We start from the raw sequence: 22,852 nt of genomic DNA on the forward strand, positions 1-22,852 counted from the left end.
GAAACTCTTCCTTTACAATGTCTCATCAGAAACTCTTCCTTTACAATGTCTCATCAATCTCATTTTTTAAGAATGTTCTCCACTCACCTAATCTAGGATGCTGGTATTACCTCATATCTAGTTACCTAACCTTTAAAAATTATCTGGATTTTAAAAATAGCTTCCTAATTGATCCCCTATTAGACGACCGTTCTTAAACTCACTTGTCTACTCTAAACCTTGCAGGGTTAAGTCCAAAAGTCTCTACCTTGGATTCAAAGTTTTTTAACAGTCTGGCGCTCATCTTGTCCCTCGTAATGGTTCTGGTGTCCGTGCCTTAACTCTGCTATCTCTTCTCTGCTTGATTTCCTCCTCTCTTCGTCTAGTATTTCCCCAATGTTGTTATTGATTCACTTCTGTCTCTAGGTTTGATGCCTAGGTTTTAGTTGCTTCTCTGGCTTTCAACCCATCAGTTCATCTCATCTCTTGGGTCACAGAACTTACTTCTCTTAGTTTGGTCAAGTTGGAGAGACAAGTATTTTGAATCTCTCTAATAGCCTCAAAACATGTTTCTAAAAATAGCTCCTTCAGGTAGTGCTGGCAGGCAGTGTTCCTGAGACTGACTCCATTCTTTGGTTTTGGTCCCCAAACAATCAGGTGTCAGAACTTGTCCTTCCTCATACTGTATTGAAGCTTTGTCCTTTTGGCTATTGTGCCATCCAGGCTTCTCTCAGTTGCTAGCCTGGAGCTTACCTACTAGTGTAAGGTAGGTGCTGCAGGAACAAAATAGGCCTGAAACGTATTAGCTAAAACATGCAGGAGTTTATTTCTTGCTCATGTAACACGCTGAAGAAGATATTATTGGCTGGTGAGAAGATGATCTCCAAGCATGATTCAAGGACCTAAACTCCTTTCATCTTATGGCTCCACCATCCTCCTGGGCACCCATCATCATCTGTAATCTAATGGATGGGGAAAGAGATCGTGAAGGAGGCATTGGTCTAGAAATGATGTTTATCACTTCCACTCACATTCCAGTTGACTAGAACTTGGTCACACAGCCATAAATATTTACAAGAGAGGCTGGGAAATGTAGTCTAGTGTGTGTCCAGGAGAAGGAGAACAAAGATTTTGCTAAATAGCTTACATTCTTCCTGAGGAAGACAACCTCAAGTCCCAACCAGTTATTGCAATCTTTTCAAAGTCCCATATCTCTGGTGATTCACTCTCCTTTCCATCAAGTCCAGTGACCTAGGAATTTAAACACACGTTACCTGCCCCCCAACCCCCAGCTTCCACCAAATTTATAGTGGAGAGTAGGAAGTGGAGAGCTGCAATTTAAATTCTCATTTGAAAAGGAGGAGAATGAGAAACACAGAGCAGTCATGGATTCATAGCAGTGAAAACCCCTACTTCCCTCTTGGTAGAGGAGTTTTTGATTTACTGTGGATCTATTGTCTAAGAGGAACTCCCTTATCCGTTATTCTCGGTGGTGCCCAGCTCTGACTTCTGGGAAGGTTTTCCTTTTCCATTACATGCTATGGTTTCCTTTGAAGTAGGCGTTGAGAATTATTTCCTTCGTGGGAGTAAGAGAACTTTCATAGCTTGCTTCACGAGCATGCAAGTCTACCACGAGTTCCTCTGAAACAACAGGCAACACTTTAGAAACTCTGATCTTTGCCACATGGCTGAGTCCCTTTGTTTAGTTGTGCGGTCTTAATAAGCCTTTCTTACTCGAGACCTTTTAAAGATTAAAATCTGTAATCTTAATATTTGGGGTTCAGAAGCAGTAGACTTTTCAAACCCATAAGGCACTTAATCTCTGCTCCATTAATCTTTGCTCCATTCCCTTCAGTCTCCGCTTGAAAACCATTTATTTCTTGTCCAAGCTTGCTGCTTTCTCATAATATCTTTTAGCAAAAAATCTCTCAAATACACTGTCCTCTGGCTCTTTCCATCCATTTCCCCTAAACTATTGGTTCAGGAGTTACATGGACCCTCTTCCAAGTAAAACAAGCAACTGTTTTAGCAAATGTTTTGCCAAATGTTTTGCCACTGCATAATGTGGGTTACAGTTTCTCAGCCTGCTGTATCTGTTTCCCCACTGCTGGCTGCTCGGCTGCTAAGCCAATGTAACACATTGCAGGTTTTCATTCTCACAGAATCGCATCGGAAGGTCTCAATATTTGTTTTCGTTTCAATCTTTTGCAGTAACAAATGGACTCTAAAACGTGTAATGGTTCAAAGACAATAGAAGTTTTTGTTCTCACTTATGTTAACATTCCAAAGCAAATAAATCCGGTTTTTTCTGTGAGGTGACTCAGTGACCCAGAACTTTCCAACTTGTGGCTCTGCCGTTGCCTTGGCTTTCATTTTCCTCCCTACACAGACAATGGAAGGTGAAGCAAGGCATGAAGGCGTATTTGTTTTTAAAGAGCCTCCCGGAAATTGGTGCACATCTCCGCTCAAATCCCATTAGCTAGAACTGTCATATGGCCATATCTAATCTCAAGGGACGCCGATAAACAAGCTAGCCAGGTGACCAAGAAAAAGAGAAAAACATGGATTTTGGTGAAGAGTGGGCAGCTGCTACCACATATTAAAAGTATTGTTTGGAAAACTTTCCCTTAGATATATTTTCCTTATGCTAACAGAGAATATGCTTTCATTTTTTTCTTATTAATAAGTTTAGGAAATCCTTATATAAATTGTCCCCATTTATTTGGCGTTTTATTATGTAGAAGCATTTTTTATGTATTATTATACTATCATAATTCATTATAAAATACTAATCAAAATATTTTACATATTTTACTGAGACCTTTTATTTTTAAATTGGGGATGATTTTATTTTCAAATGGGAAACATCATGGAATATCTTGATAATCTATGGAAAGAAAAGTTGACTTAAATATTATTTTTCATACTGGAGATCAAAGGAGTTACAATCAATCAATTTTTAATTAAAACGTAATCTTAAGTATATAACAAGGTATGGCGATTAAATTCCTGAATCCCTAACGATAAAAAAACCTAGAATTTCATGATTTGGTAGTTAGAATGCAGCTGTGCCCATGTTCTGCTGAAATTTCACTTTTTATCAACAGCAATTCTGTGAAAGACAATAAGCCACCACCCAGGGCTGGCCCCATGGCCGAGTGGTTAAGTTTGCGCGCTCCGCTGCAGGCGGCCCAGTGTTTCGTTGGTTTGAATCCTGGGCGCGGACATGGCACTGCTCATCAGACCACGCTGAGGCAGCGTCCCACATGCCACAACTAGAAGGACCCACAACGAAGAATATACAACTATGTACCAGGGGGCTTTGGAGAGAAAAAATAAAATCTTTAAAAAAAAAAAAAAATATGCCACGACCCAGATGAAATATTTTTTCTTTTTTTGGAGTAAATTCATAAGCAAGTCTATTATTTTTGCTTCTTCATCTTTAGATGTCTTAATAATGGGAGCCCAAGACATGTGAGGAGGGCAGAATCCAGCAGCAAGTACTGGGAAGGGACACGAACTCTTTAAACTTAGCTGGAGATGAAATTCAGCAGAAGTGTTTTATGTTTTCATTGTGTTTCAGTAGCGACAACTCTTACAAAACAAAACAAAATTAAACCAGACCAATTGGGCACGGGTGTTCTGCTCTTAAAAAAGTTAACTAAAAAGGCTTCTGGTTAATTTATGGAACTAAGGATTCAAAGATGATCAGAGATTATATAACGTAGCAACTTCAATTTCTGTTAATTTTAGAGCACCAAAGTTTAAATTCCTTTTAATATGGAAAAGAGTACTTGTTAAAGTCTGTTTTTATAATCTTTGTTGCTGGAAATAAAATGGACAAGAGAATGAAATACGAAACATATCTAAACCCAAGGTCTTTAGGAAACAACAAACATCTAATAAAAAAGAATTAAAAATTAACAAACTACTATTGCCAAATAGAAAATGATTTTGTTAGACAGAATGACAACACCGATATAAATTATGACGAATTCACATTAAACGAAAGAGTAAGCTAGGTAATAGTGTATACATATGCATATTCCAGCTAAAGATATGAAGATCATTTTAAAGCTAGTTAGTTTCATTCTTGATTTATTTATGAACTTTAAAGGAGATTCTTTTAAAATGTTTAACTTTGTCTGTAGTTTATTTTCTTTGGAGGTCAGATTTGACTTAGAATTAAAGAAAATAACATGACCCAAACATTTTGATAGCAATATTTTATAGCACATTTAAAGGAGATTTCTTTCAAACTTGAGATCTTAATAACATTAACATATATCCACTTGATATTTGCTTATGCCATTGCCATAATTTTATTTTGTGTAACAGTCATATTAACACTTATTTGTCAATGATAAGAATCAGGGCTTATTTTTGCTTATCATCATCAGAGAAGTCAGATGCTTACCCATTTCAAGTAAGTACTAAAATGTGAAGACATTTCTCACAGAGAGGTGAAGAAAAGTAACTTTCAACCCACACAAATATTTATTCTCTGGAAAATTGAACTGCCATTAAAATTTCCTTGGATTAATAATTTTAACAGTTTTTACATAGTTTACACAGAGGTCAGTAATTTCTTTATGTAATACAGTTATACAAAAGGAAAAAGGCACCGAGACAATCGGTGTACAGATAGTAGAAAAGTAGATATGAGAATAAAATGCAACGTATAGCACATTTTCAATTACATGAAAATGATTAGATATACTCTCATTCCATAAAATGGGTTGTTTCACACACACATCTGTTTATATTTTTGACCAAAAATGCAAAATTAATGTGACAATAATACAACACTGTTGATAACCATACAGACACTCGTATATATTAATAAGATCCATTAATGGCGTAGAGTCACTACAAAGTATGTTGGAGACAACTGAAGACCAAGGGAAATGCTAATCAGCAGTGCATTTCTTCAAGTTGTTTAATAGAGTTTTGCTCACAGAGCATTTAAACTTCATCACACTGTTATATCCATTATTAGAAAAATAAGTAAGAAAGCTCTGTAGAAACTATACTATTAAGGAAGCTTCTTGACTCAAAAAAATGAAAGAAGTAGGAAGGAAGGAAGGGAGGAGGAAGGAAAGAAGCAAAGTGAGGGAATATTGAATAAAAGATTCCACTAATTGAGTTTTCCATAAAAATTACATTATTTTGAGAAATAAAACACAATGCAAGAGTACTGAGCAGTGATGAACATCGTGAGCTTTAGAAAAAGAATAGATCCCAAATTTATCAAGACCCTTAAAACTCACATAATAACTGTTATTCATCAAGACTAATTGAACTGAAAAGTAACATTGATATACTTCTTATTTCAAAATTCTAGTAAAAATCTAGCCAAAGTTTGGCTGTCCCTTCTACGACAGCTTTAAAGATTCCTCAAAATTGTTGCCACTATATTATTTTCACCACAAAAACAAAAGTCATCTCAATAAAATTATGCAGAAATATTATAAATTAATTTTGTAACGTAAGCTACTACTGGAAATTTTCTCTTATTCAATTTAAAGTAACATTTATAATTTCAAAATACTGTCTGAAATACCACCATTATTTTCTAGCTCTGCTTCACAAAATTGTTTAAATATATTTAAATACTAAGAGAAATAATATATATGCAAAAGCTAACCTGGTCTCCCCTCACAAAACAAACGTGACATAATCATAGAATGTTGTAAATATTCTCAATACTTATCCAAAAAGACTGCCCAAACTAAAACAAGCACCATCTCCCCCCACGCTCCCCCAAAGCCTTCCTATGACTCTATGGTATTTACTTCAGTTTTCCTGTTTTTATGAAATTGCACAGTTAAGTCAACATTTGAAATTTTTAAAACCAGGGTTTTTTAAAGGCTTTCTCACAAAATTCAAAATCAAAGAATGTGCAAGCTAGAGGGGAAAGCAGACCAGAGGAGAGACTCTAGGACGTAACCACCTAAAATCTAATTTCCAGGAAGTTGGCTTCTACTCCATTATGACTGAAACCACATGTAGGTATCGAAGATGCCAGCCTCTACCAGGGCTTTAAGATATTCATCCTTTATGCTTTAGGGTGTTTTTTCTCCTATTGGTGCTTAGGTGTGACCTTCATCAATATTAATGGGGCTCATGAAGAGGAATCACTGGTGAGGACCCACCTGAGGGTATAAAAGTTCTGGTTGTTACTGAAAAGAATACCGTCTGAAGGGGGAGAGCACACTCAGAAACTGGCAGATGAGGTGTTGGTCAGAGGTGCGCAGCCATCCCCCTTCAGGTGGGAAAGGCAAGAGAAACGATAAATCTGAGAAAAGGGAAAACTCCTGTTTTCTCATTAAACAAAACAGTCATGTTTACTATGAACTGCTTAGATTTATAGAAGCAAGCATTCTAGAAAAACCTGAATATACAAATAATTTCAGAAAATTATTTCTTCAGTGTATGATGGAGTATTATATTTCATCTATTGGGCATCATTTTAAACACAATACGTGTCACGTGAGAGATCACATGGTGAAGGAATAAAACAGAAGGTGTTCAGGTTTTTCTTTTTAAAGTTGTCTTGAATATTTCAGACAAACTGAAATATCAAATAGTAATCAGAATAATAAAGAAAAGGGTGAAGAAGGGCCCTAAAATAATAGGACAATTTACAACACAGACTGTCAAATTGACATTGAAATAATGTCAAAAATCTTGAGACCTATTGTCACAGTAGTGACTTTGTTCTCATAATTAATTATTTAGAAACTTTTACGTACTAAGGGGCTGAAATTTTACAATAAAATTCAGCCAAACTTTTGTTAGACTAATAATCAAGTTTCCTTCTCTGCTTCCAACCCATACAACATGACATTAGGGTACTTGACGCTATTCCAGGTATGTGGACAACGATGACAACAATCACAAGAGCCACAACACACCTCCAAGGACAAAGAAGATCATGCTTCGTTCTCTCTCTGGTCTCTGAGGAAACCTATATGGTCCTCCCTACTGTTCAGTCCATGAGATTAAGAGAAAAAAGTGAGAGCATCAGTTTTCAATAGCTATTATTCAGCTTTGAAGAACTGTGGTATCTAGTGTGAATGTATACAAATAGGAGTCGGGGGAAAAGGCTGGGAGGAAGAAAGAAGGAACATTTTTAAAAAAGATACAAAGTTGTCTAAATGGGGAGAGAAAAGATTCTTACATTCATTTTTTATAATGGACTAATAATTCTAGTCTATCTAACTCTCTCAAATTAAGATTATATTAACCAGATTTCAAACTATAACCAGAGCAAACACAATGATACAGCAGCAGTCACAAAACAGCCTAATTCCATAACCATGTTATTTCAGATATTCAAATAACCTCACTTTTCAGTGGGTCAATCACAGATCTTTGTTTGGGAAAAAATTTCAAAATATATTCATGCAAAATATTACGCCAGAGAAGGAGGTAAGGCTACGTTTTAAGTGGGGGAAAATAGAAACTTACATGAATCTTATCCACGGCATTTATTTTTAGAGAAAGAGGAGGACCTGAGGCTGCTGTATTAACTTGCTATTTGAAATAAAAGGCCCTAAGAAAGGGCAAAGCAATTAAAGAAATGGAGGTTAGAGCAGAGGTAACAGATTCACTGCTGTCCCTAGTGAAGATCCAGGAGTGTGGTTCATCTGATGGGTGTGACGACAACGAAGCCATTCAAGATGACGAGAAAAGGCAAGAAAGATTACTGTACACAAGCATGAAAAACGCCACCACCAACGGCTGCTACCAGACATTTACTTCAAGGTTAGTCTTATTTCATTTAGAATACTGACAGGGATACACCAGATAAATATGTTTGTCTTATAGCTATCATTGTAAAGATAGCTTGGAAATATGTGAACGAATATTTGAATCCAAAGGAATTTCCAGCAATCATAAAGCCAACAAAATAGAATTTATTTATTACACCAAGGAATACTTTGCAAAAGTTATGTTGAATGAGAATGGACAGGAACTCATCACTAAATATTACTTTCAATTTTTTCATTAAATATCTTTCTTTTTAAGGATGCACAAGTAAAAGATCAATAGCACTAATCCTAGTCTTAATCTCGCTCTTATTTATCACTAGCACATTTAAAGATCTAATCTATGGGCACTGAAATATTGCAATCAATAATTCTATATAATGAGCTTAAATATTCTATACTAATGTATCTTGGACAGAATTTCCTGGGGAGCTTAATAAAATGTAGATTCGTGGGCTCCACCCCAGACCAAATGAAAGAGATCTCTGGAGGTAGGGCTTTGGAATACAAATTAAGTGCTCAAAATAATTCTTAAACATGCTATAGTTTGGGAACCGCTCTTTTAAATTTTGCCCTTGGAGAGAAATGTTTCCTGATGTGAGTCTAATCTATATTTGTTCTTTAAGATCCAACTCAGGGGTTACCTTCTCCAGGAAGATTTTTCTGAACTCCATGTTGTTCTCCTTCACTAAACTGATATGCAAGCTCCATGAGGGCAAAGACTTTGTCTATCCAATTTATTATCTCTGCATCTGTAGCACTTAGAACAACACATGGCACACGGTAAGTACTCTTACAAACATATATGAAATGAAAGAATAAATAAATCCACGCATAAGACAAGATTCATAAAAATTGAGACTTATATAATGGTATTATTGATTTCTTCCGTAGGAAATTTAATTCAATTCAATGTTTATGGTATGCCTGCAATGAGCAAGGGGCACATAAAGGTAATAAGACAAGGCATTAACTACTACCAAGGGAGAAAGAGAAACATATATAATAAAACTAGCTGTAATCTGGTTAAACTTTAACAAACAGTATAGAAGAAACACAAATAAATTGCCATGAAAGCACAGAGGAAGAGAAGAGACTTGCCTCTCACCATTGATACGGGGAATTATATCAGCGAATCCTAATGTATCCTAATGGATACAGGCTATCCACTTCATAGGGTAGAAAGGTGATCATATACAACTAAAATATCTTGGATTCCCAAAAGTGGACAAGGAGCAGAACAAACCGATTAACACACTTTCAGAATATAAGTAAGTATGGGCTAAAGTGGCTAAGTAAATTAATCCCCAAGTCTTTGAAAATCAAAGTCAACTGCAAAGTACGGCACAAAAGTACCATTTGTGTCCTGAAGACAAACACATCTGATCTTCTTTCCTTCTTTGTCATTATTTCTCTTTCCCAAGCTCTGCTTGTTTTTTCCCTTTCTTTATCTAGTTTGGCCATTCAATTAAGGTAGGTGGGATTATTGACAAATATAATGTTGCTTTGACTGTTTTTCTTGCAACCAGTAAAGAGGGACGCAGCTGTAACATGCATGGCATAGGTTTTAGAGTAATTTATAGCTGGGTTCTAATCCCAGTTCTTCCACTCCCTTCCTGGATGATCTTGGGCAAGTCTGCTTAGCTTCTATGCTGCAATTTCTTCATCTACAAAATGTGATAATATTACTTACCTCACAGTGTTGTGAGCATCAAACAAAATGGTAAATTATCGTACCAGGGCTTAGTAAATTATAGCAGTTACCATCCTCATTATTATACATTTTGGTAGGCACAGATGATGTTTTTGAGTTAACTGAAAAAAATTCTTGGTAGTGTGTTTAACCTTGGCTCAATATAGAGTTTGGTTGGTGGTGATGATACTGACGGCTACCTCTAGTGGAGGTCACAGGTGACCTGGGGATGGTGCATGGGGAAGAAAAGAAATTAAAACTTTTGAATAATAACTATCTATGTGAAATAACTATCAATGAGAAAAATTGCTATGAATTGACTATGCAGGCAAGTGGCAATTTTATGCAAGTGGATTTGCATAATTTCAACTCATATCCAGATAGAGACCATGAGACAAATTTGTTGGTGACTACTGTTCTTACTTTATCTAAAATTTATGCCTTCAAATAGCCTATCTCTCAGTTCACTTGAAAAACTATGATATCACTTGGTCTCCATCTTCATCTTGAAGAACAGCCTCAATTCTATAACCTCCTCCCCATTAGTGCTATCGTACTGTGTAATCATTGATTACGCTTCTGATTCACTTGATAAGTGACATGAAAATGATGACGGTATCAAGAAAACAATTTAACATATAGCCCTGAGCATCTGCACGAAGCTGGATGAAACAGCCCTACCAGACCCTACACTTAAACATGTATATATTAATAATGGGTAGTTTAGAAATTTTCTCATTGGTTTCTCTCGTTTTAAATTGTGGTCCAATTTATTATTTCTGTCATTAAATACATTATTGAGAATTTACTGAATGCATAGTAAGAAAATATGCAAATGGATTTCACACAAACTGTGGACACAGTATAGAAGACACAAAACTATAGAAGAAAGCTTCTGAAAGGTAAGAAGATATTATACTAAACAAATTCTTTACAGATTTGAAATACACTTTGTTTCTCGGGCAGTAATAAACAACTACATTTTGCAGCTCATTTGGGAGACAAATAAAGCCAGTAATTCCAGGCTCAGGAGCTCCCATGAATGCCAGTCAATTGCCATATTTGGACTATCTCATTTTATTATAAAACTTAGGGGATTTTAAGAGCACAATAAGAAAGTGGGTTGTCTTTCTCAAGTTTCTGAGGCAACACCTGCTGCCCACCATGGGCCCCTATTTGATATAATTACTGAGATATAAGATTTTGCCTTTAAGCTTTCATGCAAATTCAAGCTCACAAAAGAGCAGTAGTACTGTCTTGTACATTAGATTCAGTCGAGTGAAGTGGGTCTCTGGAGCCCTATTTAATCTTGTTCTAAAAGAACAGACAAATTTTAGGGAGTAATTACTCTAAATTGTGTCAATCCACAAAATAAAAAGATACATATTTTGCTGTGTATGGAGGAGAATGGTAGCAAATAGCACCCAAAACCAAATATAATCTCTAGTAAATATACAGAGGAGAAAAGTAATGCAGAAACTTGATAAACACTTTTCTATTTAGTTATCTGAAAAAGCCAGGACACCTTCACCTTTATATACACACAAATACACACAATACACATTGGGCTGTGTGTGTCGGTATGTGTGTGTATACAGATACACATACACATAATTCATAATCTTTGAGGACTTGGCAGCTGGGGTGGAGGTAGGGTCCTTCCTGAAATGTTTTTTAAATCGCTGATTAATTTTAGGCCATATTGGATTTAACACTTATATCAGATAAACCATTAAGGATATATCAAAGCACACACACAATTCTGGGCATAGTCTGAAGAAAGATGTAACAAACAACAAATAACAGCTAGTTTTCCTCACTGAAGGAGAAAGCACCAACCCAGTCTTATAATGTGTTTGATTAGGTTTTGTTACAGCTACAAATAAGACTGATAATTCTTTTTATTAGGAAGATCCCAGCTGTTAGCAATGCAGTCCGTTGTTTCAAAGCCAGAAAAGCTACTTGTAGCATCAAATGCGTAAATCCAATTTCTCAGTAAGATCTACACCCTCCCTTCAAGTCTTTTTCCATACTGTTGCTGAAAATACTTACATGAGATATTTGACCATTTGATTCATGTTCTAACTTAATAACCCAACTCATTTATAAAAAGCCCTGGGAAAAGCTCATTAATGTAGCAATAAGAGAACAGATTCTTTCCTTTAACGTAACTCTAGAAACATAGATTCTTGACCCTCAAGTCACCCAAGAGAGCATTTATATTTTGTCTTATAATTCATGTGTATGAATGCATAGAGCTGCCACTTTTTAAACCAAAAAATATTAGGAGTTCACTGTCTTTTTGGATTTCTTTTAAGGCCTTTCAGTACAGCCAAGCTGAAGTAATAATATCTATGCATGGTTTTGTTATTATGGTAACAACAAGTCCTAGCTTTTCTAGCATACAATAATCTATAGTACTTAGTTGGGACTAGGAACGATGATATAATGCTTTTTAGTAATTGGTAAATAGTATGTTTTTGTCTAGTTTAACTAGACATTAGAAAGAGAAAAAAATACTTTTATATATACAAAACATATTCTATTTAATAAAGTATATGCATAAAATTATATATTGGGTAAGAAGCAAAATTAAAAAGAAGACAGCTTATAATTTTCCTGATTAATCAGAGTTCCTAAATATAAAAAGAACAAATGAAAATGCCTTGCCATTTTAAAAAATTAGCACATTATACAACTTTTACATACTTCAGAGGAAATAAAGATCTTGTGACACTGTTCTGAGGAATCTTTACATTTATAAAAATCGAAGGCCTAATTTTGCAAATACAACTTTCAAGCTGTATGAGCAAATTTAACTTACATGAAAGGCACAGGATGACATCACGTTGAAGAACGTTATCTGTAAATTTCATAAAATCTAGTCACAAGTCACTAGAAACTTCATAAGGAATCTCAAAACTGTTTTGAACATGATGTTCTGATTCAAACTGAGCACTGGAGAGTCTTTATATCACAAATACAAATCGAAGTGAGAGTGAAGAGAGAGAACAGTTTCTTATTTGAATGCTACCTGCTCTATGCAGTGTTGGTTACTAAATACTCAGAGCAGATAATTAAAATAGTCTTTAACTTGAATTCTTTTCAATTTTCAACAGCTTATCTACTATATTTTTTAGTTTGTAAAAAATGTATTTTCACATGACTACAATTTCAAACAGTCAATCATTGAAAGGAATTTTAAAGTAAAGTCCTGCTCTATTAGCTTCCTACATTGGAATACACGAATACAGGAAGTGCTTTCAACAGAAAGTTACAGAGTTCTACAGTACAACCTGTCTAAAAGACTTGCAAAGGACCAGCCCAGCGACTTGGTCTCTTTGGATCAGGCAAAAGCAGAGGCAAATGAAGAAATGAGCTTTTTAAAAAATAACATATAAAAAAAATTCTTGTATGAAAATGAATACTTGCTTGCACTTAGATTTAGTGCTGAGAAGAACTGAGGCACAATGAAATAAGTGCATGCGGGGAAAATATCTGAAATAAAACAATTTTCAATGTGATGGAAACCCTTCACCGTTAGATATGACTTATGATGGAGCTGGAGAACTACTTTCCCATATTAGAGAACATCACAAACACCGGGGACGAGCCAATCAAAAGAGGTTTTATGGAGAACGTGTAGGGTGACACTAAAATAGTGCTGCAACTAAAAATTCTGATTTTTAAAAAATCATTCAGAATTTTGGTTTTTCAGGAAATTATTGGCTCTTTTGCTAAAGTAAAATTAACTTCAAACCAAAAGCATGTTCTGAAAGCTCTGGAGGACTGTTTTGTTCCACAAGGACGATACACGTTTCTCCTTTTCCCAAACAAGCTCTACCAGAGACACTTTTTTCCTTCATTTATGTCAGTTTAGATGTTCCTTCCACAGAATTTAAAGCATTTTGGTAGAATGTTGAAGACGATTCTTCAAAGAACAGCTCTTGTAACGGTGACTAGGTAAAAAGAATAGTGCTGTGATCAGAAATAATGCTGCCTTGGACGGTAATCGCTCCTTTATCCTATCCATCATGACTCTAGTAATGCATGCCATCTACATACTTGCTGTCCTTTTGACTCTTTCATTTCAGTCCAGTGATTGAGTTCCTCTTCTCCAGAGCTGTTCAGACCTAAAGAAATCCAGCCTATCATCTCTTTTCTTTTCATGCTGCGTTTGTTATACACAGACAGTATGAGAGTCACATCAGAAAGTTGAAATAGGGCCACTTGAAAAACAAAAGTTTCCTTGTATACTGGATTTGGCTGCCCTCTGCGGATCGATGTCTTGCATTTGGACATCTCTTGACCCATGGAATTCAGTAGAGTTAATTTAACATATGTATCTACAGGAAAAAAACAACAACATACCACAAACATCATTTGAAACAAACTCAAAACATCTTTCTTGTAACATTTGCTGCAAAGATTAAGTATTTATACTCTATAAGGATATGGTGTATACCACGTTTAATGGAAATTCAACTAATTCCATTTTGATGTAGATGCTTATAAAATGTGACAAGTAAAGAGAATGCTAAGCAGGCAGGTAATCTTTTGGGGGTAGTAACATCTTGACCTCACTATTTCTACATTACAGTTAGAATTTAAAGGTATACCTCATAATCCTTCCTCCACCCTCCCACCCCCATCCTTGACCTCCCACTTCCCCCCAACCCCCGCCCATCCCCGTCCCCATTTAGCTTCACTAAGCAGGACGTCATAGCATTAATAAACACTTAGCAAGCTCAGTTAGCCACGACACTGTAAAGCATTCCACTGTGTTTTCAGAGAATAAGAATAAACAAACAAATAGAAATGAAGGCAAATGGTAAAGAGGAAAAGAAGAAGACAAGAATGCAAAGATGACATCAAAACAGCTTAGGATGAAATGTCAAAAAAATCTCTGCATGGATGTGGTTTTTAAATATATTTTTAAAATGTTTAAGGGCCAAAATGAAGCCAAATGCATTTAAGGGCTCAGAGTTTAGCAAATCAAGTAAAACTTTCTCCCGGTTTCATGCAAGAGTACATTTAATGTGCTTTTTGGATAGTTAAAATAAATGCTGCAGGATTCCTTTTTGGCACAATTTAATGTGAAATTTTAAGTATGGTATCAACTATTTTCATGAATTATAAAAAAAAATTGATGTGATGTTTAGTGTACGAAGTGAAACGTAACAGTTCGTTGCCTGATTATTTGGGAGATAAACCCTCTCTTCAAACAACTGTGTTTTCAAGTTCTTTAGACTCATGCAAATGGTCTTCAGCATGTTTGATCCATCATGTGTACTTCATATCAAAATTTCAATTAATTGTCATGAAAATTGCAATATTTCTCATAAAACATCTAATTCTGTTGTATGAATCAAAATACAATGAATGAAAAAATAAAACCTTGAATTTAAAAAAGGTTTGCTTATTTTATAGATACTCTGAATACCATCATCCATAATCAGAGATAAATTCTAAGTTAGTTTTATTTAAAGTACCACAGATAATAAATGTGCACTTTTTTTTGAAACCAACATGGTGGACAGCTTCACTGCTGGCAAGTTTTAGAGTATTCTGTTTTTGCATGAAAAGACAACATCCAATTAGCCTCTACAAGAACTCACCTCGGATTATATAAACCTGTCCACCTATCAAGTGTTTTAGACAACAGAACAGTCCATCTGACAACAGGGGGTGGAAAGCAGTAAAAGAAATAATGACCAGATGTCAATTGTTGGGTGAAAGAGGGTCAAAGGTTAGAATTAAAGAGGAAACACTGTTCACTGGAGTGGAAGAACACAAAACTTTAGCATTTTAATTCAGGTAGAGGGTTGAACAAAAGGGTTGTCGGGTAAATTTCATGGAATGAGAATTTTTAAGGTCATTGTGCAATCTTAAACAAAAATTACACTGTTTTAAAGGGGACATCTTTATAATGATATCCTCTTGGTCTAAAGCACATTGAACATAGAACCATGCAAAGTATCAGACTATAAAAGACTGAATAGAAGTCATTATAGGATCACTATTGTTATGCTAAATTTTTAAGTTTATCCATGCAATATTTAATATTTCAAATATTTTTATTCGTTCCAATATAATATAAAATTAAGTTATGCAAACTAAAATAGAACTATCAAAATTTTTGCTCGTGAATGTTGTCATTGTTTCTTTCCATAAAAATTGGATAATTCAGTCTGTATCACAGCTTAGAACCTAGGTATTTATGAAGGGTGACAATCTTATATAATATATACAGTATAAGACAAACTCACAAAACTATATTATATTTTACTTTATAAATACTCTACTTCATATAATTAATTTGAATGCTACCTCCCAGCTAACACTATTAACCACCCTGATCCTGAAGATCTAACTCTAAAACAGTGAAAGTTGCTATAACCTATTCTTGAACCGGAAAGATCTACTCTGTTGTGGACGCTACTCTCTCTTACCCTGTTTATTATCTGCCCCTGCCCCCACCTCCTCCCTTCAGTTTAGTTCTCATTAGTGTTTCTCTGTTTCTATCAGAGTGGGGACAGCAAGGACAGAAGGGCAAACACATAATTTCATTCTGCTACTTTTTAGCATCTCAAGTTAAATAGCTGTCGAAAACTTAAACGATTAGCTAAAGCAGGAACAGCAAACTGATAGCTTGTGGCTAAATGTAACCCCAAATAATATTCTGTTTATCTGCAACAGTGTTCAGAAGTTTTGGAATCTGAATGTCTAAGGCAGGGCGGGTAATCTTGCATCTGTCACGGGCCTCACCATGCTCCTTGTTTTTCATCTACAAATTTTGCTCATTTAAGTTACTTCCCAGGCCGTTTGAGTTTGCATTCTGTGTATTAACGAAGGTAACCAAGTCATACTTCCAAAGCTGTTTACTTTAGTAATTGCTCTTTCCTCCCTCCGTATTTTTCCTATTGAAAGGACAAAGGGCACAATAACAATTCCTTCCTTCTTGTATGCACCTTTATCGGATTTGAGTCTCACAGTTTCCCTGCGAAAGACACACCTTAATTTTATGTACAAGGAAACACACTCAGGGGAGTTAGGCCACTCGTCCCGGGGTAGGAATATGGACATAATCTTGGCCTTGTGTTTTTAATTCAGAGATAGATATATTCTGGGATGCATGTAAGAAGCAAAATTTCAAATACTACCTAGGGGCAAACCAAATATATTTTTGTGACTTTTCACTTTGATTGAAAAAAGAATTTTTAGGACATTTAGAAGTACAGTGAATTTAATTCAAGGGTGGAAAAAGTTTCCCCTCCTTTAATAATTTGATACTTGGAATAAAAGATTGCTTTAAGCAAATCTGTGAGAAATCTTTAAACAAACTTAAGGTGGCCATTATTATTCAAGATATCCTCTCAAATTTTTAGTTTAGGGCATTAACAGCTATAATTTTAGAGAAGTATAAAGAAGCTGCTACTTTCTCAACAAACAGTTTTGGAGGTATACTGGGTGACAGCTTCTCTGTGCTCCCATAACTTGCCCCCACCTCCCAGAGCTGGGAGAGAGAGGAGAGAGAAGAGCGAGGGGCATAGAGACAGGGCAGAGGGGTACCATCCAGCTTTCTCTTCCTAGCATCTAGGGTGAATATCAAACTGCTCCTTATTCTGTCTGTCCTGGTAAAGGCAAAGCATATTCCATTTAAGAAAAGATTGCTGGTAGTACTGATTTAAAAGACGAAAAATGTGAAGAAACAGTTTTTCCTTAAATTGGTAAGGGAGAAAAGTAAAAATACAGCAGTATATACATCAGTTCATAGTACTGCATGCAGACAGAAAACACAACATCACCTTCAGTTAACAACAATAGCTATACATATTCCTCATCATATTTGTGGAATATTATTAACTTCAAAAAACTCTGTAACTTTTCTTGGCATTAGAAGATAATGGCTATGATAAGGATAATTTATTATGAAGACACTATGAAAAATTAAAAGTCTTGACATCTTACAATCAATATTTTGAATTTCAAATTTTTCTACTTCCCAAAGGACTTGGAAATAGAAAACATGAAACAGATTAGCTGATGATTACACCATTTCACTTTGATCGGTTAGGACTCAATGATAGGACTGAAGCCCCTAACACTGAGAGTCCCATAAGTGCAGGAAACATTACAATTAAAAAAGTTTTTTTCACTCACTGGGTGGTCTGTTCGCGGCCAAGTTTTTGAAGTGGCTGCCTTTTATCACTTCCGCTGATAGTCTTCCAGTGGCGGCATGATAAAGCAGGCCAATGAGAATTTCTGGAACTGAGCCGTGTTCGAGAGCCTGACACGAGGATGTGCTTTCACTGCAGGACATTTCTGACACGCTCATTTGGGAGCCACAGCCCTGTAATCAAAAAGGAAATCTTTATATTTATGAAGAAGATGTACACATTAAAAGATACATTGTTAATGCTGTGTTTATTGGAAGTACGTAGGTGAATCAGAATAAAGACAAGAGTTGCAAACAAAATTCCCAAAACACTAGATTAGAAATGTTGTTCTTAGCATATTTTAGTCCTTGGATCTCTTTTCACTAAACAGCAGTCAAAGAAATAATAGGAGATGAGAAGTTTCCAGATATTCCTGCATATTTATACACAAATCAGAGAAGATAAACTTCTTAAACTCAGAGATGTTAATGAACTATTTTCTAAGTGCGAAAAATTGTTGTTTAAAGACTTATTCTTAAAATACTGACATAGATTTAGACTCAATTACATTAAATGTAAATGTCGTAACTGTGCCTTCAAAGACAAAGATGAACACACTTTGATTAAATAAACAAAACAAAATTATCTGCTATTTATAAATCAATATGTAAAACACTGTGATACAGAACATTGTAAAACACCGAGATACAGAAATTTGAACAGAAAAGGATGGGAAAATATTTACCATGCAAATAATAACCAAAAGAAAATTCGTGTAGCTACATTACTATTAGTCAAGGTTAGCTCTAAGGCGACAACCATTACTAGAGATGAAGAGGTACACTCAATAATGATAAAACTTTCAATTTATCAAGAAGATAAAATAATTCCAAATTTGCTTGCACTTTAATAACATAGGCTCAAAATACCGAAAGCAAAAATTGCCAGAACTAGAAAGATAAACAGTCTACAAGCAGTGGGGACTTCAGCACACTTCTTTCAGTAACTGACCAAACAAGCAGACGTATAAATACAGCAAGAATGTAAAGGATTTGAATATCACAATAAACAAAATTGACCCGATGGTAATACGTACAACACCATACCCTAAAATGACAGAATATACATTTTTCTCAACTATGCAGTGGAATTTTTATGGAAATATTTATGAAAATAAAGCAAATAGCGATGAATTTCAAATGACAGAAATCACTCATAGCATGTTTTTTAATCAGCTAGAAAGCGAAACTATCTTCTAGTGAAGAAAAAATTCCCTACATATTTGGAAATTAAGGATACACTTCTAAATAACCTATGAGTAACTAACTGATAATGAAAATAAGTTATTTGAAATGACTAATAAAAATAAACATTGAAGAGCTGAATTAAGAAAAAAACAGAAGGCACAAAACAACAAATATCAGGAATGAAAAAGGAGACACTGCTACATATTCTGTAGACCATGAAAAAGATAAAAGGATAGTACGAACAGCTTTCTTCCAACAAATTTGAAGTTTTGATGAAATGGACACAGTCCTAGAAAACCACGACTAAGCAAAACTGACACAAGAAGAAATAGAATATCTGAAGTCCTATTAAAGAAATTGAACTTGTAATTAAAAACCCTTCCCAAACAAACAAGAGACAAAACTAAAAAACTTTAGCTACCCGACTTCACTAGTGAATTCTAATTAATAACACTAGTTTTATGCAAACTCTTCTACTTAGTAGGGAAAGGAGAAACGTTCCCTGGTTTCCTTTAAGAATCTACCAAAACCTGAAAACCAAAACCTGACAAGGCTATTATAAAAAATTAAAGGATTTTTTCATTTATGAACTTGGGTTTAAAACTCTAAATAAATGAAGAGCAAACCAAATCTAGCAACATATAACATTATACTAAATAGAAAAAAAAATTTTTTTTGAATGTTTCCCCTTTGAAATTGGGGATGTGACAATGATGCCATCTGTTACCACTTCTAGTCAACACTGTAGTGGAGATCCCAGCCGGTGAAGGTCCTAGCCTTCACGAAAGGCAACAAAATGAAATGAAAGGCGTCATGATTCAGAAGGGGAGGAGATCAAACTGTCCTTAGTCACAGATCATGTAATTACATACATGTGACATCTAAACAAGTCCACAGAGGAATTACAATTGCACAGAAAGGTAAAATTTTAAAATCCGTACATTTCTATATTTCAATAACAAACCTAAAAGTAAAATTTATTTAAAATAGCATTTATTAGAGCATAAAATATAAAATATCTAGGAATAAATGTAACAAATGATATGCAAAGCCTCTCTACAGAAAACTATGAATATTACTGAGAGAAATTTAAGAGCGCTACATAGATATACTATGTTAATGTAATAGGAGGCTCAATTTTGTAATATTCTCCTCAAATTGATCTATAGATTAAATGCAATTGCAATCAAAATCTTAACAGGTTTCTTCATGGAGCTTGATGAGCTAATTCTAAAATGTACGTGGTATATACATACAATGAAATATTATTCAGCCTAAAAAAAAAGGAAATCCTTCCATATGTGACAACATGGATGAACCTGGAGAACATTATGCTAAGTGAAATAAGCCAGTCACAGAAGGACAAACACTGTATGATTCCACTTATATGTGATATCTAAACAGTCACACTCATAGAAGCAGAGAGTAGAGTGGTGGTTGCTAGGGGCTGAGGGGAGGCGGGAATGAAGCGTTGCTGTTCAATGGGTACAAAGTTTCACTTACGTAAGATGAATAAGTGCTGGGAGCTGGACTTACAGCGCCTATAATTAACAATACTGTATTGTACACTTAAAAATTTGTTAAAGGGTAGATATCATGTTAAATGTTCTTAGCACAGTAAAAATATTAAAATAAAATAAAATACAAGGTAGGAGGCCCTGCTCTACTCAGTATCAAAGTTTATTATAAATCTATAATATTTAAGACAACATGATAAAAACAATGTAAACCAGCTTAATAGAATAGAATGAAAGGCTCACAAATTAACTTAGGCATATATAGACAATTTACAACAAAGCTGGAACTACAAAGCAGTGGAGGAAAGGACAATCTTTTTAATAAGTAGTGCTAGGACAACTGGTTATCCACACACAAATAAATAAAAATTAACCCCTGCCTCAAAACTTGCCAAAAACTCAATTCTGGATCTAAATATAAAAGGTAAAGTAATAAATCTATATGTTAACATAGGGGACTATATTCATGATCTCAGGGTGGGGAAAGCCTTCCTAAAAAGGACACAAAAGCATTAATCATAAAGGAAAAGTTTGGTGACTGACAACATTAGAATTAAGAATTTCTGAGCTTCAGGGGCCGGCCTGGTGGCGGAGTGGTTGGGTTCGTGCATTCTGCTTTGGCTGCCCGGGTTTCGCAGGTTCCAGTCCTGGGTGCAGACATGGCACTGTTCATTGGGCCATGCTGGGGCAGGGTCCCACATGCCACAGCTGGAGGGACCCACAACTAAAAATACACAACTGTGTACCAGGGGGCTTTGGGGAGAAAAAGGAAAAAAAAAATTTCTGAGCTTCAAAGAGACTTTTACGATGGCGAAAAGGCAAACCACCAAGTGGGAGAAGAAGTCTGCAACACATATAGTTCATATGTAGCCCAAATTCAGAATATGTAAAGAACACCTATAAATCAATAAGAAAAAGATGACAATATAAAAACAGCCAGACGCTTGAACCAGTAATTTCACAAATGAATGACCAATAAATATACGAAAAGATGCTCAACTTCATTAGCAATCAAGGAAATGGAACTTAAAACCATGAGATAACACTACACAACAAATAGATGGGCTAAACCAATAGTGTGGTGAGGACGCAGAGCAATGGGAATCCTCATATTCCTCTGGTGGGAGTGTAAAGTGATACGGCTTTTAAAAACGTTAAAAATACGTATACCTTATGACCTGGCAATTCCACTCCATGTATATACCCAAGAGAAATATGTGCAATGTTTACCAAGAGACATATGAAAGAATGTCCATAGCAGCATTATTCATAATGGCCAAAATAGCAGAATGGATAAATAATTTGTGGTGAGTTTATACAATACAGCAAATATATTGTTCATACAGTATATATATACACTATACAGCAACAAAAACTAATTATAATTACATTTACAACCATGGCTTTGAGTGAAAATTGCTGAACCTAAAAGGTTACTTAGCTGTATGATTCCATTTATGTAAATTTCAAAACTAACTAACAACAACAAAACAAAGACCAGGCAAAACTAAGTCACAGTATTTCAGATGCACGAATAGTGGTAAACTAGAAAGAAAGCAAAAAATGATTAACATAAAAGTCAAAATTATGGTTAACTCTAGGGTGAGGAGAGAAGGAACAGCAATTGGGAAGGGCGTGATGGGGCTTCTGGGGGTACGGGTAACATTTTATTTCTTGGCCTGGATGATAGTTACATGAGTTGTACATTTCTGTTTTTTACGTTTCTAACGTGTGTTGAGTTTCACAAGAAACAAGTTTTCATGAAAGAATTACATGATACAAGGGTGATACAATATAAACAAATTAATATACAATGATAAAAATAAATATTTAGGACTTCCTTTGAAGATTCCTAAAGGGATTCACTCTATGAGTTTTTAAAAAAAGACTATACCACTATTTTCTATAACAGATTTTCAGACTTAAAAAATTTTAGATTTAGATATTTAGATTTACAAAACCTAAAAATGTCCTATCCAAATCTTCCAGTTTGAACCTGCTGTTGGCTACGTACGTCATTAAGGAGAATGGATACATACCTGGGGACTGAATTAACTCACTGGACTAATATTCAGAGGAATAAAGTCTCATATTTTCACATCTAACTCTAAACCGCAGAGGAGAAAGTCAAAAGGAATAGACATCTTATATTCCTAAATCATGGGTAGACAAAACACATAGTTTGGTATGTTTTCATGACAGTTGGAGGAGAAAACACAATTTTAGTAAGTTTCAATTAGGATATATCATCACTTATGAAAATAGTGTCAAAAACATGCTCGAGCACATTTGGTGCATTTGCTCCATTAGGATATTATACTAGCAGCATCTGTTAGAATATTGTGAAATACATTTTTCATAATACAGTATTTTTCACATTATCCTACCGTCAGATAATAAGATGTGAATCTAATATTTTCTTATCAACACAGAAGTGATATTGCCAATTTTGAGCAACAAAGTGATGTCCCTAGAAAGTCCT

At 35.1% G+C, this 22,852-nt stretch overlaps 1 protein-coding gene across 4 annotated transcripts in view; it reads right to left on the reverse strand.

The window, feature by feature from the left end:
- Positions 1–4,275: 4,275 nt before the first annotated feature.
- Positions 4,276–22,852, reverse strand: part of SYT14 (synaptotagmin 14) — a 250,430-nt gene continuing 231,853 nt past the window's right edge. For 2 of the 4 annotated variants that reach the window (XM_023640783.2, XM_070266755.1), the window contains 2 exons: positions 17,611–17,800; positions 4,276–13,793 (listed from right to left, as the gene is read on the reverse strand). In XM_023640783.2, the coding sequence (XP_023496551.1) occupies positions 13,480–13,793; positions 17,611–17,800 (504 nt within the window). In that variant the 3' untranslated portion in view covers positions 4,276–13,479. Of the gene's footprint in view, positions 13,794–15,065; positions 15,123–17,610; positions 17,801–22,852 lie in introns of all 4 variants that reach the window. The other 2 variants (XM_023640782.2, XM_023640780.2) reach the window with 2 other exon arrangements.

The sequence above is a fragment of the Equus caballus genome, chromosome 5 (genome assembly GCF_041296265.1).
Source record: "Equus caballus isolate H_3958 breed thoroughbred chromosome 5, TB-T2T, whole genome shotgun sequence".
Taxonomy (NCBI): Eukaryota; Metazoa; Chordata; class Mammalia; order Perissodactyla; family Equidae; genus Equus; species Equus caballus.